The sequence below is a fragment of the Nicotiana sylvestris genome, chromosome 11 (genome assembly GCF_000393655.2).
Source record: "Nicotiana sylvestris chromosome 11, ASM39365v2, whole genome shotgun sequence".
Taxonomy (NCBI): domain Eukaryota; kingdom Viridiplantae; phylum Streptophyta; class Magnoliopsida; order Solanales; family Solanaceae; genus Nicotiana; species Nicotiana sylvestris.
In genome coordinates, this window is record NC_091067.1 from 142,861,896 (window position 1) to 142,886,543 (window position 24,648).

At 35.1% G+C, this 24,648-nt stretch overlaps 1 protein-coding gene across 1 annotated transcript; it reads right to left on the minus strand.

The window, feature by feature from the left end:
* Nucleotides 1-1,301: 1,301 nt before the first annotated feature.
* On the minus strand, nt 1,302-22,652 carry LOC104222093 (enoyl-[acyl-carrier-protein] reductase, mitochondrial-like). Its single transcript, XM_009773271.2, has 9 exons — nt 22,574-22,652; nt 22,343-22,440; nt 13,750-13,881; nt 13,196-13,339; nt 12,899-13,101; nt 12,000-12,076; nt 11,818-11,896; nt 11,416-11,528; nt 1,302-1,395 (listed from the first exon to the last, which is right to left on the minus strand). The coding sequence occupies exons 1-9, from the start codon at nt 22,633-22,635 to the stop codon at nt 1,302-1,304; spliced, it is 1,002 nt and encodes a 333-aa protein (XP_009771573.1). The 5' UTR covers nt 22,636-22,652.
* Between the last annotated feature and the right edge of the window lie 1,996 nt (nt 22,653-24,648).

Below are 24,648 nucleotides of genomic sequence, written 5' to 3' on the forward strand. Positions count from 1 at the left end.
ATCCTCTTTTTTTTTTTTTTAATAATTAAGTTAACATATTAATTTTTTTTTCTTCTAAAACCATTGTGATTAGAGTTTAGATTCTTCATCAACAACCCCCTCTTTTTTTTCTTTTCTCGTTTCAGCTCCTTCTTTGAACTAAAAGTTTATATTCTTTTTTATTCCATTCATGTGGTCGATAGCTTAAAAGCTACCAATTTCTTTGTACTTTTCAATTATTTAAAAGTTAGTTCTAAATAAAGACGTCTATATTTGGTACAACTTAATAACATATGTACACTTAATAAATAACAATATTTTAATTAGAATCATATGAACTAACTTTATTTTATTATCATAGTTGCATATTGATCCAATTAAACATCAAGTAAAATAACATCGTCATTCATAATATATTCTAAATTCAAAATTTTCTAGGTATAACTTAAATTTTATATTATAACTCCAAATAAATTCAAGAATATGCATATATTTAGTTTATTATTTTCTTGGGTGTCGTTGGTTGAAGTACCAATGTATTTTTAGTTTGATTTGCTTTTTCACATTTTTATTAATATTTACAATCCATAAACATTGGATAATTCTATAAAACATGATTCCTTCCTTCAATAAATTAGCTAAATAGGATCAACAATTTAACACTTACCATTTTCATAAATTTATGATTTATTTTCTTAGATTCTATTTTATAACTCAAATATATATTTTTAATATTATTTACGTGAGTTTTAAAAGTTTGCGCACATTAATACAAGGTACACGCGCGCACATTAAAACTAGTTGTATATAAGTTACATCAGCCATCTTCGCAAAGGACCAACATAAAAGTTTCCGCTCTGCACATTAAAAGAAGTTTATAAATTGCGCCATCATTTATATTTGTTTATCTCAAAAAATGGTTGAAAATTGTTTAAAATGATGGCACCAGTAAATGGAAAAAAAAAAAAAAGATATAAAAAGAAGATTATACAACCAAACAAGAAAGCTTCTGAAAAATACAGCATCACAACATGTGAGATTGAGAAGAATATCCGATAATTTAACTTAAAAATATATCCCAAGACTAGTGCTTTTTTTCTTTCCATCCAGTATCCGATATTCATATTGGCTCCTAATTAAATCTGGATTCGCACCGAAAATTTTTATATTTAGAAGTAAAATGCTCCCTAACAAACACAATTTCTACCAAAAGCTCGAACCTGATACCTCTAGTTAAGGTCTTACTAACTCGACTCCATACTAGTGAATCTATTCTCCAAATTATTGCAGTACTTTGATAATAAAATTACATTTCCCATGGCTTAGAATTTAAGGACTTGTTTCCCTCGACTTCCTTGTTTTCCCATTGCTTTTTCAAGAGCTGTATGAAAATCATTAAAAGGTACCATCTCCATCCTGTATGAGAATTGAGAATAGGCCAACATCAGTACACTGTAAAGAATCAAGATAATGATATTTTGCTCAAATATCTGGAGAACTAGTACAGTCTCACCCACCCCAACCCCAAAAATAAAAATAAAAAAGAGAAGGAAAAAATTCGACATAATATCTCACTTTATCTCAGGTCACTTTACAATCTCAAAACAATTCACATGTTTTTTTTTTCCTTCCCTTTTTTTTTGTTTTTGGGTTGAAACTGTTAGGGATATAGTAGATATACTCTAGATCCAATATCATATTTGATGATTTGAACATATTTTTGTGAACGTTATTTGATATAAAATATATATATATATATGGCATTTGATATTCTTTTATCATTGTTATTAATTGTTTGATTAATTCGATAAGGTCCTTGATTAAATTTTGAGACTTGACATTGTGATGGAGATCATGATAATGAGAGTAAAGTTTCTTATAATTTAATCTAAATTTGTTCTTGATCGTAGGATTGTTAATTTGGACATTAGTAATCCGGTTAGATCAATATTTATGTGATCGTCTTTATGGGATAAAGATTAGTTGATCTCATTAACTAAATTACATAGATAGAGGATGCAGATATGATCATTGAACCGACTCTTTGGATAATTCCTAATGATTAGAATTACCATAAACTGTCAATAGGGTATTCTCTTGAAGAATGTGATGTAAAAGTTTCCTTTGACCTGAGATCGTCATAGTAATTGATAAGTTATTTATTGTGCTTTGATACTAGACACCTATGGCCCTAGGGCAATAGTCGAAAGGATATTGGGTACGATTAAATACTTGTAGAATTAGTGATTGGTCAAGATGAAATCTGTCAACTCTTGGTAATGAGTTTAAGCTCCATGTGGTCATGAATTATAAACGACCAAACTAAAACCTTGGCTAGGGCAATTGAATGAAAGAAGAAATGAGTTTCTTAGGTCATTCAGTGGTTGATTATATTTGACATGAACACATAGTTGGTCGCCTATTAGGATTTGACAGTTGAACCATATCCTAGGGTGATCCAGAGCTATAAGGATAGAAGGAATTGCTACATTATTCTTCTACTGGTTCTTGAGAGTAAATTGTATACTTCATGCTATCCGGTCGTTAAGGAGTGTTGCTAGACGCCACCCTTGATTAGTATATTGATGTGATCAATTTACTACCGGTTTAGTATTGAACCTATTGGGTCGCACACTAACGAGTGTTCTGATCTTTGCTAAATGATTAATTACTTTATTGTTTGTTAATTAAATTAAAGAATTTAATCAGTCAAATAATTTAGTTATTAGTTCAAATGAAATATTATTATATTCTTTGCTAGCACAAAGATTATAATTAATATTGTGAACGAATTGAAATTTCTATTTCAAATAGCAAAGAAAATTATTTTTCTTGGTTGAAATATATATATATATATATTTAATAGTCATAGTTGATATGTATATATAGGAGATATTAATAAAGTATCCAATGTGGAATTGGATTGTAAATCCCATAAGAGATGCCGACTACATGAAGTCATTGGTTATGGAATTTGAACTTTGCAAAATATTAAATAATGACTTATAAGAAAATCCAATATTGAATTGGATTTGGTGTTATTACATTTCCAACTTTGACGTTGGACTACATGGAATATCGAAGTAGAATTCGGCAGAATCAAACCCATTAAGAATGGGTTAACAATTCTTTATTTAGAAAAATTCCAAAAGTTATTTTTGGAATAAACTTTTACCCCAAGTAGATCATTACCTCAACCAAATAGGAAAAAAGTTTGTAGGTGATGCTATATAAAGGGTGATGGAGAAAATTTGCACTTAATTAATTCTTGAGAAGAAAAACACTTTGCGAAAGTGAGAGTACAATACAAAGCCAAGAGAGAAAATACAATTACAAGAAAACTGTTTCTTGTTCTTCTAACATTGAGTTGAGATTTTTGAGAAAACTTTCAACACAATATTTTTCATTCAATTTGTTCGCGGGTTTCGTTGATCAAAGAGTTGATAGCAAGGATCGGTCTCGGTGTGGATACGCATAAAAGTCTTCGCACTATCGAAGAATTTGAAACGAGAATTTCTTCACCAGGTACGTCTTAGATCCGATCTATTGACATGTAAATAGATTTTAAACACGAAAAGATCTACCTAGGATTGTTATTGTCTTCCGTTGCGTGTTACGAACACCTATACACAATCCTTCAGTGGTATCAGAGCCGTGGTTTATTGTGTCTAAAATTTATTTACGAAATATTTTAGTATTATATTTGAAGAGTTCAAATCATAATACATGTATCTTGTGCAATGGTCAAATCGTTTGAATGTTGATATTATTTTATTGTGGATAAAATATGTATTCATATAACTATTGAGATAGTTCATAACTTGAATTTGAAATTTTGTATTAGATACGACGGGAATCTATAATAGGTTAAATGATTCTATTGTTATTTTTAATTGTTATTAGTTCATAAGATGTTAATTAATAATGATATTATGGCATGAATTACTTTTTTGTGATATATGTGATATATAGATTAAAATGTTAGAAGAATGTTGAATTTTTTTTTATGTCATGTGCTTGTTTATTACATAATTTTGAATTATTTATTACATGTGATGTAAATCAGTTTAGGACTAAGCATGTAGACAACTTGAATTAAATTCACATGCTATAAAAGATTTGATCTTCATGTTATTAAAAATTATTTTAGTAATAATTCCCTCTTACTAAAATTTGAGTTCTTAAATAATAAAATATAAGATATTTTATTATAGAGCTATCCATTAAGGTAAATAATTTTACATATTTCTTGTTTATAAGGAGCGGCCTGACTACCAGGAGACTTATAGTTCGAGAATATGTTAAAATTATTTATTGCATTAGATGTATGGATTGAAAGAACTATTTAATTTTACACTAGACGCCTGGACCACCCGGGGGATTATAAAATTTAATAAGTTCTTTACTATCATGATGGTTGAACTCAACTATGCCAATAGGATCGACCTGACTACCAGGGACTATTTGACATAGAGCTATTTAAGGAAATTGTATGGGAATATAATCGGTAAGAGTACCTACCTTTAAAATATATGTGAGAAACGACTAGACTTCCAAGGGGCTCATACATATTGTTAAAGGATTCCTTTACTCTACTGACAAAAATAAAGATTTTGTAAACTATAATGAGGGTAAATAATTTAAAATAATTAGTGGAAATATCATTAAGATAAAAGTTGTGTATTTATGATAAATGCAAATATGTTCTTATATTATTGCTTTTTCTTTTCTATATTTTAGATTTCTCAATATGTATGTTATATCACTACGTGAAATACTTGAGACCAACAAGTTGGTAGGACCAAACTTTGATGACTGGTATAGAAATTTGAGAATTGTTCTCATGCATGAAAAGCTCATTGATGTGATCGATAAGCCTGCAAAGATAGTCGCACCAGAGAATGATGTTCAAGGCACCAAGATTTATCAAAAACACTTGGAAGAATGCCTTGCTATTAAACACATCATTCAAGCTTCTATGAGTTCTGAACTCTAGAGGAAACATCAGAATATAGATCCAACTGTAATCATTGAATATCTTAAGAAGATGGCTGATACACAGTTGGACATTGAAAACTCTCCAGTTGGACCCCATGTCAATCATATGATTGTTCTTACCGAAGAACATGAGAAGTTAGGGTACAAGCTTGGTAAAGAGCTTTCTGAAGATTTGATCTTGCAGTCAATATATGATGCTGAATGTTTTCACTGTAAGAAGAAAGGGCATTGAAAGAGAAACTGCAAGGAGTATCTTGCAACTCTAAAGGACAAGAAACAAGGTGAGACATTAATGAAAAATGTTTTCAAGGTTTCTTTAACTACTACTAATTCTTCATTGTGGGTATTAGATACTGGCAGTGGTTATAACATCTGTAATATATTGCAGGGGTTCCAGATAAGTAGAAAGGAGAAATTAATCTACAAGTTGGAAATGGTGCAAAAGTTGCGGTCGTAGCTGTAGGATCCATTTCTTTAATAATGTCTACGGGCAAAGTACTTATGTTGGATGATTGTTATTACGTTCCTAAATTTGTTTCGAACATAATTTCAGCTTCTATGTTAGAAAAACGTGGTTTTCGCATTAATATAGGCAATGATATTTGCTCTATTTATTATAGTGATAATTTATATGTGAATGGCTATCTCCAACATGATGTTTATGTCTTACCTAATGTGAATGCTAATTCGATTATGCATGTTTCAAGTCTTAAGAGGAAAAGAGATGATCAAGTAAATCATACATACCTTTGGCATTGTAGGCTTGGTCATATTGGAGAGAAAAGAATTAACAAGTTGTACAAGGAAGAGTACCTTGACAAGTATGATTTTGAATCATATCCAACTTGTAAATCTTGTCTCAAAGGAAAAATGACCAAATCTCCATTTACTGGAAGTGGAGAAAGAGCTTCTGAATTATTAGGACTAATTCATACAAATATTTGTGGTCCCATGAAAATTCAAGCTAGAGGTGGATATTCCTACTTCATCACCTTCACTGATGATATGTCAAGATATGGATTTGTGTATATTATGAAACACAAGTCTGAATCTTTTGAAATGTTCAAAAGGTTCTGTAGTGAAGTTGAGAAGCAAACTGGTAAAAGTATCAAAGTACTAAGGTCTGATATAGGTGAAGAATATATTAGTGAAGATTTTACCAGATATCTCAAAGAGAATGAGATTCTCTCATAGTGGACACCTCCAGGAACACCATAACACAATGGTGTGTCTGAAAGGAGAAATCAAACCTTATTAAATATGGTAAGATCTATGATAGGGTTCACTGATCTTCCAAAACATTTATGGGGATATGCTTTGAAAACAACAACATACTTACTTAATAAAGTTCCCACTAAGTCAGACTCTATAACACCATATGAGATATGGAAAGGATGTAAGCCTAACCTTAAACATATTAAAGTTTGGGGTTGTCCAGCTTATGTTAAGAGACTACAGTCTAATATACTTGATTCAAAATCTGATAAGTGTAGGTTCATTGGGTATCCCAAGGAAACAATGGGATATTATTTCTATCACCCTTCTGACCATAAAGTGTTTGTGGCCAGAGGAGCAACCTTTTTTGAAAGAGAATTTCTTTTAGAAGAAAATTATAATGGAGAAATAGAACTTGATAAAGCTCAAGAAACTAATGAATCAATACAATATAAAGATCATGAGACTCAAGTTGAAGAACCTTTATTGGATGTTTTGAAGTTGCCAAGGAAGTTGTCATCTTCAACAGTTGAAGTTCAAGAACTACATGAAGTTCAAGAACAGGTTAATGAAACAGTTCCAAACCAAATTGAACAATAACCAAATCCAGCACAAGGTGAACAGGTTGTACAAGTACCTCTTAGAAGGTCTATATGAGAATGTCATGTACCAACTAGATTAAATTTATTGGTACAAGATGATGTATCAAATGAGGTTGATCATAATGATGATGACCCTAAGACCTATGAAAAGGCTATACAAAGTTCCGATTATGAGAAGTGGAAAAAGGCCATGGAATCCGAAATGGAATCCATGAAGGAAAATAAAGTATGGACTTTAGTTGAACCTTCAAAGGATATAAAACCTATAGGTTGTAAATGGGTTTTTAAGAAAAAGATTGGAGCAGACGGAAAGGTGGAGACCTACAAAGCCCATCTTGTTGCCAAGGGATATCGTTAGAAAGAAGGAGTCGACTACGAAGAGACGTTCTCTCCCGTGGCAATGCTCAAATCTATTCGAATTTTGCTTGCTATAGCAGCATACTATGATTATGAAATATGGCAAATGGATGTGAAAATAGCTTTTCTTAATGGTGAGCTAGAAGAGGATGTGTACATGATACAACCTGAAGATTTCACATCTTCGTCTGATCATAATAAAATTTACAAGCTACAAAGATCCATTTATGGACTAAAGCAAGCTTCTCGAAGTTGGAATATTCACTTTAACAAGACAATTGAAAAGTTCAATTTTGTTAGATGCGAAGAAGAACCTTGTGTGTACAAAAAGGTTAGTGGGAGCACAATTATATTCTTAGTGTTGTATGTTGATGATATATTGCTCATAGGGAATGACATACCGGCATTGCAAAGTACCAAGATTTGGCTATCTGAACAGTTCTCCATGAAAGACTTGGGAGAAGCAGCTTATATATTAGGAATAAAGATCTATAGAGATAGATTTAGGAAGCTAGTTGGACTTTCCCAGTCTTTGTACATTGATACTATTTTAAAGAGGTATAACATGGATAATTCCAAAAGAGGTTATCTACCGATAGGCACTAGAACTACTCTCAGTAGGGAGGATTGTCCTAAAACACCTGAAGAGAGAGAACACATGAGTAGGATCCCATATGCTAGTGCAATGGGAGCTATCATGCATACCATGACATGTACACGTCCTGAGGTGGCTTATGCACTTGGAGTGACTAGCCGATATCAGGCAAATCCTGGTGAGGAACATTGGAAGGTGGTGAAGACCATTCTTAAGTACTTAAGAAGGACTAGAGACCAATTCCTCATCTATGGAGATTCTGAGTTGAAACTTGAAGGTTATACTGATGCAAGTTTCTCTTCAGATAGAAATGATAGCAAATCTATTTCTGGTTATGTATTCACCTAAAATGGTGGTGCAGTGAGTTGGAAAAGTTCCAAACAAGCTACAGTAGCTGATTCAGTGACTGAAGCAGAATATATAGCAGCTAGTGAAGCTGCTAAGGAAGCTGTATGGATGAAAAAGTTCTTAACTGAACTTGGTGTGGTTCCTTCAATAGAAGGTGCGGTTCTACTATTGTGTGACAATACTGGAGTCATTGCTCAAGCAAAAGAACCAAGATCACACCAAAAGTCCAAACATGTTCTGCGAAGGTATCACTTGATAAGAGAGATCATTGAATGTGGAGACGTCAAAATTCAAAAGGTTGATGGAAAAGAAAATGTTGCAGACCCATTCACTAAAGCTCTTGGCGCAAAGGAGTTTGACAAGCACAAGTGGAAATTAGGAATGAAGTACAAGAGCGATTGACTCTAGTGCAAGTGGGAGATTGTTAGGGATATAATAGATATGCCCTAGATCCAATATCATATTTGATGATTTGAACATATTTTTATGAACGTTATTTGATATAATATATATATATATATGGCATTTGATACTCTTTTATCGTTGTTATTAATTATTTGATTAATTCGATAAGGTCCTTGGTTAAATTTTGAGACTTGACATTGTGATGGAGATCATGATAATGAGAGTAAAGTTTCTTATAATTTAATCTAAATTTGTTCTTGATCGTAGGATTATTAATCTGGACATTAGTAATCCGGTTAGAACAATATTTATGTGATCGTATTTATGGGATAAAGATTAGTTGATCTCATTAACTAAATTACATAGATAGAGGATGCAGATATGATCATTGAACCGACTCTTTGGATAATTCCTAATGGTTAGAATTACCATAAACTGTCAATAGGATATTCTCTTGAAGAATGTGATGTAAAAGTTTCCTTTGACCTGAGATCGTCATAGTAATTGACAAGTTATTTATTGTGCTTTGATACTAGACACTTATGGCCCTAGGGCAATAGTTGAAAGGATATTGGGTACGATTAAATACTTGTAGAATTAGTGATTGGTCAAGATGGAATCTATCAACTCTTGGTAATGAGTTTAAGCTCCATGTTGTCATGAATTATAAACGACCAAACTAAGACCTTAGCTAGGGCAATTGAATGAAAGAAGAAATGAGTTTCTTAGGTCATTCAGTGGTTGATTATATTTGACATGAACACATAGTTGGTCGCCTATTAGGATTTGACAGTTGAACCATATCCTAGGGTGATCCAGAGCTATAAGGACAGAAGGAATTACTACATTATTCTTCTACTGGTTCTTGAGAGTAAATTGTATACTTCATGCTATCCGGTCGTTAAGGAGTGTTGCTAGACGCCACCCTTGATTAGTATATTGATGTGATCAATTTACTACCGGTTTAGTATTGAACCTATGAGGTCGCACACTAACGAGTGTTCTAATCTTTGCTAAAGGATTAATTACTTTATTATTTGTTAATTAAATTAAAGAATTTAATCAGTCAAGTAATTTAGTTATTAGTTCAAATAAAATATTATTATATTCTTTGCTAGCACAGAGATTATAATTAATATTATGAACGAATTGAAATTTTTATTTGAAATAGAAAAGAAAATTATTTCTCTTGGTTGAAATATATATATATGATATATATTTAATAGTCATAATTGATATCTATACATAGGAGATATTAATAAAGTATCCATTTTGGAATTGGATTGTAAATCCCATAAGAGATGCCGACTACATGAAGTCATTGGTTATGGAATTTGAACTTTGCAAAATATTAAATAATGACTTATAAGAAAATCCAATATTGAATTGGATTTGGTGTTATTACAATTCCAACTTTGATGTTGGACTACATGGAAAGTCCAAGTAGAATTCGGCAGAATCAAACCCATTAAGAATGGGTTAACAATTCTTTATTTAGAAAAATTTCAAAAGTTATTTTTGGAATAAATTTTTACCCTAAGTAAATCATTACCTCAACCAAATAGGAAAAAGGTTTGTAGGTGATGCTATATAAAGGGTGATGGAGAAAATTTGCAATTAATTAATTCTTGAGAAGAAAAACACTTCGTGAAAAAGAGAGTGGAATAAAAAGCCAAGAGAAAAAATACAATTACAAGAAAACTGTTTCTTGTTCTTCTAACATTGAGTTGAGATTTTTGAGAAAAATTTCAACACAATATTTTTCGTTCAATTTGTTCGCGGGTTTCGTTGATGAAAGAGTTGATAGCAAGGATCGGTCTCGGTGTGGATACGCATAGAGTCTTCGCACTATTGAAAAATTTGAAACGAGAATTTCTTCACCAGGTACGTCTTAGATCCGATCTATTGATATGTAAATAAATTTTAAACACGAAAAGATCTGTCTAGCATTATTATTGTTTTTCGCTGCATATTACGAACACCTATACGCAATCCTTCAGGAACTCCGTCAATTATTAGGGTTTCTGTTTACTCATGGTAGTTGTACAATAATTTAAAATATTTAGGCTTACGAGGTATCAGGGTTCCAGCACATTGTATTAAATAACATCACATTCATATTATTTGTCTTTTAAGATCTCTACACACCCTTACAAAAAATTAAATCATAAGAGTATTAGTTTAAATTAACATTTACCTCTATTCAAATGTCTCACATAATTAATATTTCACTAATTGGATAGTTAAATTTGTAAAAACTATATTTAACGGCATCTTAATTTTCTACAAGGTCAAATATTTCGAGACAAATTTAATTTATTAAACGACTAATATTTGGCGAGGAAAAATGTATTATTTTGTTCATCAAAATGACTGATAAATGTTTTGGTACTCCTTTTGCAAAATGTTGTTTCACTTACCATCACCTCTCCGACCTTCTTAGGCTAATTCTCTACTTTTGCTGACCCTTGTACTATATTAAAAAGTACTTCCTCCGTTCTATTTTATTTAAATTTTTTTCTTCTTATTCTGCTGCAAAAATAATGACATGTTTTATATTTCTTCAATGAAAAGTTTTTACAAATTTTCTTACATTGAACCATTCCTATATCATATATGTGTACGTGTAAATACAGGTACCATATATATTTTATATGGATATATGGATTCATTTTGTTCATTTTAAAAAATAGTTTTAGTTGACATGTTTAAGAACACAAGTTTCAAAAATATTATGATATACACATAACTGTATGACATTTTTAAGATAAAGAATTTTAGGAGTCTTTAATTGTTTCTTAACAATACAAACTAAAGTTAAGGAATTTACTTCTTATTAATACGCTTCATTGTCCAAACTATCCTTTCACGTGAATATGACTTAGGAATATAAAGAATGAGTAGAAAAGAACTTACTCATATTTCAGTTTTCCAGCACGAGCTAGGGCCAAGAGATAATCGATCCAATCCCTATATTTTGCTTGATCTAATTTCCATTCTTGTAACCAGAATCCTTTCAACGTAATATCCTGCAACAAAACTCCCATTAAATATTTTGGCATTATTTCTCCGTTTTAATTATAGTCAAACCTTTCTATAACAGTTTCATTTGTTCCGATATTTTTTGGTTGCTATAGTAAAGTGTTGTTATAGAGGACATATATTATAAAATAACGTAATAATCGATTTCGAGAAAAACTTGACTTTATAGTGAATGTTTGTTATATGAGGATATTGTTTTAAATAGGTTTGACTATATATAACAATAAAAAATAATTAATATTTATTAATAGTCCCATTTCTCGGTTTGAAACGAACCTTGAATATGAAATATGAAGTAGAAACAGTAACAGGTTCTTTCGACATCCCTCCATATGTAACCATAGTACCACCTTGCCTGAAAAGAACATGCAACAAAGTTAATTATAATTAATCGCTTATAATTGAAAGCTAAAAACTTCAACTTAATAAGAAAATAAAATTAAGAAAAGTTGTCTCACTTCAAGAATTTGACAACCAAAGTAGCAGCATTGCCACCAACACAGTTCAAACCCAAAATAGGTTCAGATATATCACCCTAGAACATGCAACCAAAAAAAATTAAATAAATAAACTAGAAGTTAATTATAATCTATGTATCATCCTTGAAATGCAAAGTTAATTTCGTGTATGATTACAAAGTTAAATCCAATATACTAGTAACATTGTAAAATTATTTTCTATTACATTAAAGTAACACATAATTTAACCAATATAATCAAAGTAACGTTGATGGGTATGTTTTGTCGCTATAGTAGGTAAAGTACAATAATTTAATTCGAGAAATTCTTTTTGACTATACTATCATAGTGAATAAGAAGAAGAGCTTTGTAGTAATTTCCGTGTGACCTATAGATCATGAGGTCGAGCCGTATAATTAGCTACTGATACTTTTATTAGGATAGAGTGTCAACATCACATTTTATTGGGGTACGGCCTTTTCTTGAACTTTGCATGAACACGAAATACTTTGTTCATGGAGCGCCCGTTCACTATCATAGTGGATAAAATTTAAAACTTTATTTTTAGCGAATACAATTGAGTTACTTTAATCTGACAAAAGTAGTTGTGACTTTAATTCCTAAAATTCTGTGACCGTGCGTGAAAATTATCAACTCACATACAATACTTTTAGTACTTTCTCCGTTCACTTTTACTTGTCCACTATATAAATATATTTTCACATTTACTTGTCTACTATATTAAATCAAGAGAATTTTTTTTTTGTTTTACATTTATTATTAACTACTCATTCTCCAAATTAATTCCCAAAGACTTTTGAAAATGCTATCATTATTATGGTAAAATTGTAAAGTTCAAAGTTTGATAACTAAAAGTATACTAGGGAGTATAATAATACCAGGAGATTTTTGACACGTTTGACATCCAACTCTTTCTCAGTAAACACCTTATCAGCACCAAGTTTCATTAATCTTTCTTTTACTTCATCAGATCCTGGCTTATCTCTTATGATATTAATGCTATGAATTCCACGAAGTCGAGCTAGCTGAATAATACATTGCCCCGTAATGCTTGTGGCTCCATTTTGCACAATCGAGTCTCCTATTTATGGAAATTAAACACATAAATTAATGAGTAAAAAAGAGAGGGAATTAAACAATAAAACACTAAGTAATTAATTTGACAAATAATTAACCTGGTTTTAAAGTAACAAACTCATCGAGCATTCTCAAGGCGCTCACTGGATTAACAGAAACAGTGGCAGCATATTCTATTGGTGTGCTTTTATCAATTTTGTGCCACATACTTTGTTCTTGTACAATGTACGTTTGCCATGACCCTGAGCATAACATAAAGACAATATTAATTACATTATCGCATTTAACTTATATATACTGATCGTGCAAAGAATTTTGACATTTAGCACAGTGTAATGTAGCTGGTTGTCTACTTTATTTAAGAGTTATTAATTACCCTCGTTATAGACAAATTTTTGGTGCTACATCTTTAGTGTTATTTGATGATAAGTACATAAATTTTTTATACCGTCAGTGTATAGAAGCTGTACTAATCTTACTTCCTGCAGAGTAAAAGCAACTCATCATGGACTTGTGTTACACGCACATACATATGTATATTCAAACACACGTCGTGCATCTATTACTTTGGTGTAAACAGTAGGTGTGTATAAGTTTTTACCGAAGAGTGAATCTATGTAATATTGTAATTATAAGACACATAAAATATTACCTTGAATATAAGGAAAACGTATAACCAAATCTCCCGGGGATAGAGCCTTAACAGCAGAGCCAACAGAATGTACAATTCCCACCCCTTCCCCTCCACCGACTGTTGGTAGTGGTGACCGGTCTGGATATACTCCTGTTGATCAATTAATTATTCAGCAAAATACATGGGAAAAAGGTTAACTATATTCTAATAATATTCAGATGATAAGATGAAAAATGCTAAGTTTTCTATTGCAAAAAGATCATTAATAAGGGACCAGATAAATCAAAGGTAGAAATATAATAATGTATCATTTTCTTTGTGCTAGAAAGAAAAGAGTATACACAGTATATCACATAACATGGATCAGGGAGAGTACCACTCCCTCCGTTCCAATTTATGAAGATATTCGAAATTTGTGATCCTAAACAAATCAAAAAGGGGTCTAGGAAAAGTTTCTTATTAAGGGTAAAATTGTAAGCAGATGCGGATTTAAGATTTGAGTCTTATGGGTTCCTACCATAATTTCAGATTAATATGCAATAATAACTGGATTCACTATTAAATATTTATAAATATTTAGTGAATTTTTTAATATAAATACAAAATCTACGCAAGAGTTACTGGGTTTCCGGGAACCTGCATTCTATGCTCTAGGTCCGCCCCTGATTAGTTTAAACTAAATTATTTTCAATTTGAGAAAAGGAGGCATTCTTTTAAGAACGGACCAAAAACTGAAACGGAAGAAGTATTTTTTTAGCAAAAATAAAAATGAGTACTATTTCACATAAGCCTTTCTTTATGAAATATACGTGATGTGCAACAAAAAGAATTAAAAAAAAAGCCAACTTATAAATTTTGATGGCTTTTTATCTCCATTCTTAGTAATTTCTAGGGGTGGCAGTTTTAGCCCGAGCCCATTCAACATGCCCAATTCGTTTAAGGTTGGGTCGGTTATTGTTCGATCATTTATTGAATTGTCCATCTTGACCAACTCATCTCAGCTCATCTAAAGTTGTGCTGATTTTAGCCAAAATTAATTTACAAGTAACTTTACTAAAATATCTTTAAAATAATTCTTTTTGTTTGATATGTTGTATATGACCAAAACAAAAGAAAAAAGTTTATTTTGGTAATTAAACAACTTATAAGAAAATAACGTTCATTATTTAAAGATTGGTAAGAGTTGGGCGGGTTACGCTATTATCCAAATTTTAAACCATATTCACTCAATACATCTCAGTCCAAGTAACTTTTGGACGGATCATTAACCCACCCATTATTGACTCAGGCTATTTTGACATGTCCAAAACTAGTCCAACCCGTCCATTTAACACCCCTGGACTAATTGGTATAGGCAAGATGATATGAGTCATTTTGTCTCGAGTGCCATTATACACTCAGACCTCTCTATAACAACATTTCTATATAAATAGTACTTCATTATAAAAGCCAAGCTTTTTACAAAATTAATTTTTGTGTTATGTCATAATATATGTTCTTTATAACAACAATTTGCTATAATATCAAATGATATTCAGAACAAATAAGGCTGTTTTAAAGAGGTTTGATTGTATATTGTTTGACTCAAAAGATATTGAAACCTTTTTGAACTAATCAATCAGAGATGAAGGGGTAAATGTAAGTCAGACACAATAAATTCCAGATCAAATAATTAACAGTGTGGATCATATGTAGGATGAAGAGAATGTAAATGATCTTATTGAGATTTAAAGTTGCGTCTCCCATCAATCGATGAGGAGATTGCTTTACATATTTTTCTAGAGATTCATTCTTCTCAATCAAGAATAATAGAAGAGAGCTATTTTGGTTTTTTTCGAGAGATAGCCGGAGCAGCCCCCTTTTTGAAAGCTTTCCCTTGCTATATATAGTCATGGCACCCTTGCCCTTTGTTTGGCTCGACGTCCTCTTGCTTCCAATGGGTCTTAGTCATGATTTTAGGCGTCGTTCTTGCGGACTTGTCGGATGCCGAGAAAGGGGCATGAAGTGGGTTATATTATCTTTCACTGCTCGGTCACTTAGGCGGGATGTTGGTCAGCTCGGTCGTGACGGTCAGATTTTGACCAATACAGTTAGTCCCTCCGTCTGTCGGGGTCATCCTCTGTCGGGCTCGATAGACGGATCATGATTGTTGAGAATTCGAGAAAAATCTAGCTTTCGACTATCTGTTCCTTTGTTACATTTCTTGGGTTTCTGGCGGAGTGGCAGCGTTCTTTCGATTCCCATAGACCGTTGCGGCGGTTTCGGAACCGAAACGTCGCTTGGTATCAAAGAATTGTTTTGTGATTGCCACCATTATTACACACGTTCCTGGGGGACTGAAATGTTTCGTGCCCTATCATACTCGATTGGAGACTCTTGGGTTTTGTGCTCGGGGGATTTATGTCTCTTATAAATAGAGGGAGCTTATCATTCGATTAACACACTTCTGTACCTTTTATTTGAGAGAACCCTGCAGATATCCTTTTTTTCCGACACTCCAACTTCCTGCTTGCCCCCTTGTTCACTAAAAATTCTCATCCCTTCTTTTTGTTATTTCTTTGGCGTGTTTTCTAATGTCTGGTGATTCTTTTTGTGACAATCTCCGTGTCGCTAGTCCGGTGCCGAAAAATGCTGCTCAGGTCACCAGAGGGGCAGACACAGTGGAGGATAAGGAGGTCCCATCAGTGATTGAGATTCTGCCTCGCCCTGGGAGAGAGCCGACTGACTTCAATACTTCCCCCGGGGTCGAACCAGAACCTGTTCACTCCGTTATGAGGGAGAGGGATATTGCAGAGTTAAAAGAAAGGTGGGGAATCCCCGGTTAAGTTGATATGCAGCCGACAGTGAGGAAAGACATAGTTCATTTCGACCGCCCCGCCTACCCCTTCATTGTAGGGTAGAAAGTAAGAACATGCAAGAACTACATTCTTCATTCGGTGTCATCACCGCCACCAGCATCACCATCGCCATCACCATCTCCAAGAAGCTCCTATTGCCATCATCCACACCCCCATTAGCTTCGGGCGTCGCCGCATCATACCTACAATTGATGCGAGCCTCCCACGCTTTCTCTCGCGCTTCTTCATAGGCATCCTCAGTCACAGTACCTGCCTCCCATAAACTCTTATATGGCGGGGGATGAAGTGGAGGAAGACTCAACCTAAGCCAATAATCGCTTATTTTTTGCCTCCAGTGCCGCGACCCGGTCTCCCAGAACACTCCTCGAGCCTTGCCTCCATGAGGGTAGCTGTCACTCTATCCGACTCCTGTTCGGAGTGGAGGACGCGAATGGTGTTCTCTAGGGACGCCATCCTCGCCGAAGCCTCGGACCAGGCACTCTCGATGCTCTCTAACCCAGTGACTTTGTTCTCTAGCGCGGTCAATTTTCTCATCCACTCCATGCTCATCGCCTCGACCTTGATCAAGTTTTGATCCATCTCCGACTGCATCGACCTCAACTTACCCTGTAGATGCTCACATTCTGCGGCGACTCCCTTACCCAACTTGAGCTCCTCGTCCTTAATTCGAAGTTGCTCGTCGAGCGCACTCTTACTGCGGATAGTTTGCATCAACTCCTAGTCCCTTTTCTCCAACTCCTCACCAAGAGCCCGATTATTGGGGTTTGTCCTCAACCGCTCATGCATCTCGCGACACCTGTTGCGGTATCGACAATACTTTTCCAACATCTTCAAGAAAATCTTAGCCCGGATGTTGGCCCTACGAATGCTTTCCACTTCTACCATATACGTTTGAAAAACGCAAAGACGGGGTTAGACTAGTATTTTCAAGAAGGGCAAAGGAAGAAAACGAAAGTAAAATGCAACGTATCCTTAATCCCATAACATCCACCTCATCCATCAAATCAGCATCAGGAATAGACCGAAGGGCCTCATTTTAAGCTTCAGAGCATAGCAGGCTGAACTGCAGCACCAGATTCTCTCATTCCCCCAAGAGATTGACACCGGAAGGGATCTGAAGAACACGGGCCGAGCCTCCCGCATGAACCACTGAATGACTAAGGCCCTTTTCAAACATCCTGACATCATCGGGGTCTAGGCTCGACTCAGATTCGTATTCGTCGCTCACCACACCTTTTCCTTTTTCTATTGTTGAAGAGGAATCACGACCCACTGTAGAAGATGAGGGTACATCCAAAATCATCCCAGAAGTCTGATTCTCCACCACGATAGGTTGTTGGTCACTGACAACAGTAGGAATTTTTGATTGAGCTAAGGCAATGGTAGGAATTTCTAATTATCGATCACAGACACCGACAATTCCGACGGTCTATTCCGTCCCTACGGGGGTAGCCGCGACAACACCCTCTCTAGAGCCCATCTGGGGAGAGTCATCCAGATGAATTACTGTAAGGGGCGCAATCTCAAACTCCACTCTCCGTTTCTTCGACGACCCCTCCTTTTCCCCAGTAGACGGTGATTCACCTATTGGGCGAACGACATCCGTGGGACCTCGTCCTAAGAAGCGGCCCTCACAGGAGTAACCAAGGCTACAGATTCAACTGATGTAGCCTTCAATGAAGGTCGGGCAATGGGTACCACGATAGGGTGAGCAGATGCGGCCGGCTGATGAAAAGCTAACGGAGGTGCCCTTGCTCTCCGCACTCTCCCTGATATCGACAAACGACACATAAGAAGCTAAGCAAAAAGAGAGAGAATAGTAGACAGAGACGTCATCTCACTTGTAAGGAGCCTGCGTCCGAACTTTTCATGAAAGGTCGACCATGTGCAAATCCTCACTGTATGGGAAAGTATGGCACCCACCCATTCATGGATACCTTCGACAGGCGGAGGGGGCAATCTCTCAGCTGCAACGACATGATAAAGTTTAGTACCAACAGAAAACGGTCGAGCATTTCACTGTTTAAAAATATAAACTTACGCGCAAAGTTCCACTTATCAGGGAATCCCCTTGGGTCAGCCATAATGTGCTCAGTCCGCACATAAAAGTAATTCTCGTAGAAACGACGGTTGGTCCTGTCGTCCATCTTCACCACTAGACCCCTCGACCCCCGAGGACGCATGTGAATCATCGAACAGCAAATAAGTTGAGGAGCAATGATGCTGAGCATATGTTCCAAAGCGACCTTGCGATCGGTGAGTTTCGCATACTTGAGCAGCATAAGGAATAACTTGTACAAATATGGCAAAAGTTGGGTGGGGCACACTTTGTAAAAACGGTAAAAATCCACCACCAACAGAGGAAGAGGAATTTGTTGTTGTTTCTTCCACCTCCCTCTTTTTTTTATTCTTCTACCTTCTTCCCCTATTTTTTTATCGTTGGCTTGGCCATATGTAAGCGGAGATAGTTCACATAATGACTTTGTATAAAAGAGAGTCTTTTCTTAGTTATTTGCCTTGTACTTACCTTTATTCCATCTGTTTATGGCTTTTGGAGCGAGATGAGCGCCTGTATGCCAAGTCTCGGTCTTTCTTTCTGATGGCTTTTGGCCTTAGAAGCATTTCAACCTAATATAAATAGTGCTTCATCATTGTTTGATCGAGGTCGAAATTTTCTCTTATTGGTGGAGGCTTGGCCTTAAAGAGTGTTATTTCGAACTTATCGAAATAGTAACCCGTCGTCGTTCGATCGAGGTCGAACTCTTCTTCTTTTTGGCGAACTCCCTTGAACATAAAGGGTGTTATTTTGAATTTATCAAAATAGTAACCCGTCGTCTTTCGATCGAGATCGAACTTCTTCTTTTTGGTGAAGGCCCTTGGCCTTAAAGGGTGTTATCTCGAACTTATCGAAATAGTAACCCGTCGTCGTTTGATCGAGGTCGAACTCTTCTTCTTTTTGGTGAAGACCCTTGGCCTTAAAGGGTGTTATTTCGAGCTTATTGAAATAGTAACCCGTCATCGTTCGATCGAGGTCGAACTCTTCTTTTTGGCGAAGGCCCTTGTCCTTAAAGGGTGTCATTTCAAACTTATCGAAATAGTAACCCATCGTCGTTCGATCGAGGTCGAACTCTTCTTCTTTTTGGTGAAGTCCCTTGGACTTAAAGGGTGTTATTTCGAACTTATCAAAATAGTAACCCGTCGTCGTTCGATCGAGGTCGAACTCTTCTTTTTTTTGGCGAAGGCCCTTGACCATAAAGGGTGTTATTTTGAACTTATCAAAATAGTAACCCGTCGTCGTTCGATCGAGGCGGAACTCTTCTTCTTTTTGGCAAAGGCCCTTGGCCTTAAAGGGTGTTATTTCGAGCTTATCGAAATAGTAACCCGTCGTCGTTCGATCAAGGTCGAACTCTTCTTTTGGCGAAGGCCCTTGGCCTTAAAAGGTGTTATTTCAAAATTATCGAAATAGTAACCCATCGTCGTTCGATCTAGGTCGAACTCTTCTTCTTTTTGGTGAAGGCCCTTGGCCTTAAAGGGTGTTATTTCGAACTTATCGAAATAGTAACCCATCGTCGTTCGATCGAGGTCAAACTCTTCTTCTTTTTGGCGAAGGCCCTTGGCATTAAAGGGTGTTATTTCGAACTTATCGAAATAGTAACCCGTCGTCGGTCAATCGAGGTCGAACTCTTCTTCTTTTTGGCGAAGGCCCTTGGCATTAAAAGGTGTTATTTCGAGCTTATCGAAATAGTAACCCATCGTCGTTCGATCGAGGTCGAACTCTTCTTCTTTTTGGCGAAGACCCTTGGCCTTAAAGGGTGTTATTTTGAACTTATCGAAATAGTAACCCATCGTCAGTCCCAGTTTTTGGAGAGCCAGATATCTTCTGGGAGAGTCCCAGTCCATTTGGCACTGCTCGCAACGGAGGGTACGACGTCAGAGAATGTGAAGCGTTGCTGTTTCTCTTAGGTTCGCTCTGCGCACAAATTGTAGTTTCCTTGTTTGGCTCCTGTCTTCCGGCTCAGAGATATTGCTGGTGGGAGGTATCACAATTGTTTTGCAGTAGTTTTTCGTCCTTTAATTGAAGTGTTGTTTTTTTTTGTTCGCCTGCGTGGCCGTTATATTCCTACTTGAGTAGAGACCGGGAGGCGAGTTAGAATGAAATTTTCCTTGCCCCCATCCGGTGGTCCAATGGGGGATAACTGATTGGTAATGTTCTTCGCCTTGTTTTGCGTATCTGTAGTTGATGCGGTGAAGATTTTGTAAGCTTGATTGTTTTGCTCGGCTCTCCTCCCCCTACTGCGCTGCTCCTTCGTCTTGTGTGAGTTGGATTTTCTCTTCGCGCTCCTTTTGGTGAGCGATTGTATTTCTTGTCTTTGATCTGGGAGAAACTATGAAATTTCACTAAGAAATCCCCATGGACTGCGCCAAATTGTTTGACTTAAAAGATATTGAAACTTTTTTGAACAAATCAATCAGAGATGAAGGGGTAAATCTTAGTCAGACATAATAAATTCCAGATCAAAGATTAGGATGAAGAGAATGTAAATGATCTTATTGAGATTTAAAGTTGTGTCTCCCATCAATCGATGAGGAGATTGCTTTACATACTTTTCTAGAGATTCATTCTTCTCTCTCAAGAACAATAGAAGAGAGCTATTTTGGTTTTTTTCGAGAGATAGCCGGAGCAGCCCCCTTTTTGAAAGCTTTCCCTTGCTATATATAGTCATGGCACCCTTGCCCTTTGTTTGGCTCGACGTCCTCTTGCCTCCAATGGGTCTTAGTCGTTATTTTAGGCGCCGTTCTTGCCAACTCGTCGGATGTCGGGAAAGAGACATGGATCAGGTTATATTATCTTTCACTGCTCGGTCACTTAGGCAGGACGTTGGTCAGCTTGGTCGTGATGGTCATGTTTTGACCAATACATATATTACACCGAACATAATCAGAATTGGTGATTAACTGACTTGGCCAATGCAATGGACACACTTGGACGACACCTCAGATCCAATACGTACTTAATAAATGTTATCCAAACAAATTATCGAGTCAAATCCTATTTTAAATGCCAGGCCCTGAGATTATAATAAAACAAAAATATTTGCTGCCGAACAAAAAAGTCTGAGATATATACTTTAGAACCCTACAAGGGACCAATAAATGTTTATCATACAAATACAGTTATTTTACAAATAATCTGATTATATAAATATTTTTTAAATCTTCAACGTATAAAAACTTAAGCTGCAATAAGAATAGATCACGCTTTTCCTTCTTTTGTTTTCCCTTTTTTTTTTTCCCTCTCTTTCTAATCCCACTTTAAAGCCAGAAAATAATCTAATCCCCAACGCCCCCCCCCCCCCCCCCGCCAAAACACCACATACATACAAATCTGAGTGACATATGGTCCAGGTAAGCCACTAAAGTTTACATTTTATTCTTTTTTCCGTTAATAACATTAAGAAGTATCACCAAAGGATTTGGTGCAGTGGATGAGGCTGATCCTCCTTTATTCAAAGATTTCGGGTTCGAATCCTGAGTATAAAAAAATTCTTGGTAAGGATCGAATGGGGTCCTACTCAGCGCGAATCCGGATATAGTCGGGCTCTAATGCGAGTATCTGAGTGGGAAACCAAAAAACATTATGAAGCTATTTTGCCTCATTTTTTATTTTTATTTTTTGTATGTTGATATGTAACGTTTTCTTTATTCATCTATAAGAGATGGCCAAAAACAAAGTTATATAATACATATCGAACCTTCTATTTTGTTGATATCTGCAGGATTAATTGGAGCCGCAAGCATTCTAACGCACACGTCGTTTTCTGTGATCTTCACCGGCGGAATTTCAGTGAGTCTATATAAATTAAATAAAAAGATTACACTTAATTCCATAAAATAGAAATATATATGCACCATACATATTTATAGAGTACGTTAACTTCTATATACTGATGGTATAAAATAATTATCTAGCGTGGAGTTCTGACCTAGTGACGGTGTCAGGTGGACCGTGGTGATCGTAGACGACAGCCGTAGACGGCGGAGACATGGCGGCCGGAAAATCTCCGACTAAGTAATGTGATTGCTGTGACGACGTAGTTCTCTATTTGTGGTCTAACTATCTAAAAGTGAGCTAGTTGTTGCTACTTAAATAGTAGTGAACGGAGAGAAAGAAATTATTTTGCAACGGTTTATTTTCAAATTTCAATTATGAAAATCTATACACCAAATCTGATTTAGTAACTGGGAATAAATACAGGTAAATTGTTAGAATGAAATTTAATTCACTCTGATTGTGTAAATATTTGCATAAAATCTTTTCTAAAATACTTATTTACCTCTTACCTTAAATTTTGGTATGTTACTTATGAGAGCGAAACAGAAAAAGAATAAAATATTTATGAAATCTCTCGAAACAACCAAAGGGTAAACACTCAAATTTAATAAATACGAAACTAAGCAAACACATGTTTCAAACACGATTGTAATTTAGAGAAATATATATTTTTAGTAACTCCTAAGAATAACAACTGTTAAAATATATAATTTTTTGTTCCTATGTATACTATATATAAAAAAAATATAGTATATATTTTATATACTTTTCGACTAACGAATGCAATTAGTTTCAACCGACCAGTTAGTTTTGCATTTTGTCCATTAATTTATCCGATACTATATAAGGATAAGTAACAATACATTTGTTACAACATTGTGGTTGCAATGGTTGCAATGTTAAGTTATGTGACAAAGAATAATTTTTAAAACTTTATGACTTTACTATTATAATACTTAACATTTAGTTACTTTAATATCACTGACTAAATTGTTATAGTGGATAAAATTTATTGACCATAATTAACTATCATGTAACTGTTCGCTTTACCGTCCAACAATGTATCACTGGAAAAAAAACTTGTAATTTCCTCGTATATATTATTGATATATCATTAAGTAATATCTCTTCTGATCACATGCCTATTGTATCAAGGAGACTGATTCCTATTATGGCCTTTTTAATCAATAAAACAAAAACATCTAATGGCTTATATATATATATATATATATATATATATATATATATATATATATATCACTTGGAATAATTTATGGTGTCCCAAGTCGTCAGTTTATTTTTAAAATCCAAATCGAGGAAAATTTGACTTCGTTAAAGTCTGCGAAACCAGAAAGACTAGGTGAGGAATTCTGTTAACCCGGGAGAAGGTGTTAGTGTTACGTCCCAAACTACCCCCTAGACGTGACTGACACTCAGCTAACACCACTCGCCAGGCGAACCAATTCTTGTACTCTTAATATTTTATATAAGCACTGAGAAAAACACGTACATGTCCAAATGCATTATATATTACTAAATAGGAAATAATTATTCGACTAAAATCATTATTTATTTATAGATCTAAAGAACACTCAAATAATAAAACTCTAACCCAAATTTCATACTAAGACTGTGGAGCATCTAATAGAGTAATAGAAGTTTAAGTGACGGGCATGCAAACCAACAAGAAATAATAGACATAAGATAGGTAGAGCTGAAACAACGGCCTCCATGAATAATGCGGCGACTCACTTCAGTAATAGGATCCACTTAGCGAACTCGTTAGCCACTAGCCTCGCCCTCAACAATAGTATCTGCATGGACATACAGGTAAGGAGTGAGTAATACGTAAATATAACCTAATAAGATCCTCGACCTGCCACTCTGAATACCTCTGGGACAAGTGTTAGAAAATACAAACATACAACAAGCACAAAAATAATATACATAGAAATCTTGCACCATATAATTACTCTATAAGGTCCAAACATATTATCTCAACACAATCTACCCTAAGGACTTGTCATTAACAGCAGTGCAGGAAATTAACCAACACCGCTTGAGGGTAACGCTTGATGAGTGCTTGGTACCCTCAAGCGGACAACTTGAGGGGGAAAGGCACGGAACCATCGATTGCACCGCTGATCGACTAGTTTTACCGCAAATACGCCTTTCCGAATTTAAAGGGTGATATATAGGAAGAGCACAAACACTCACCAAGCATTG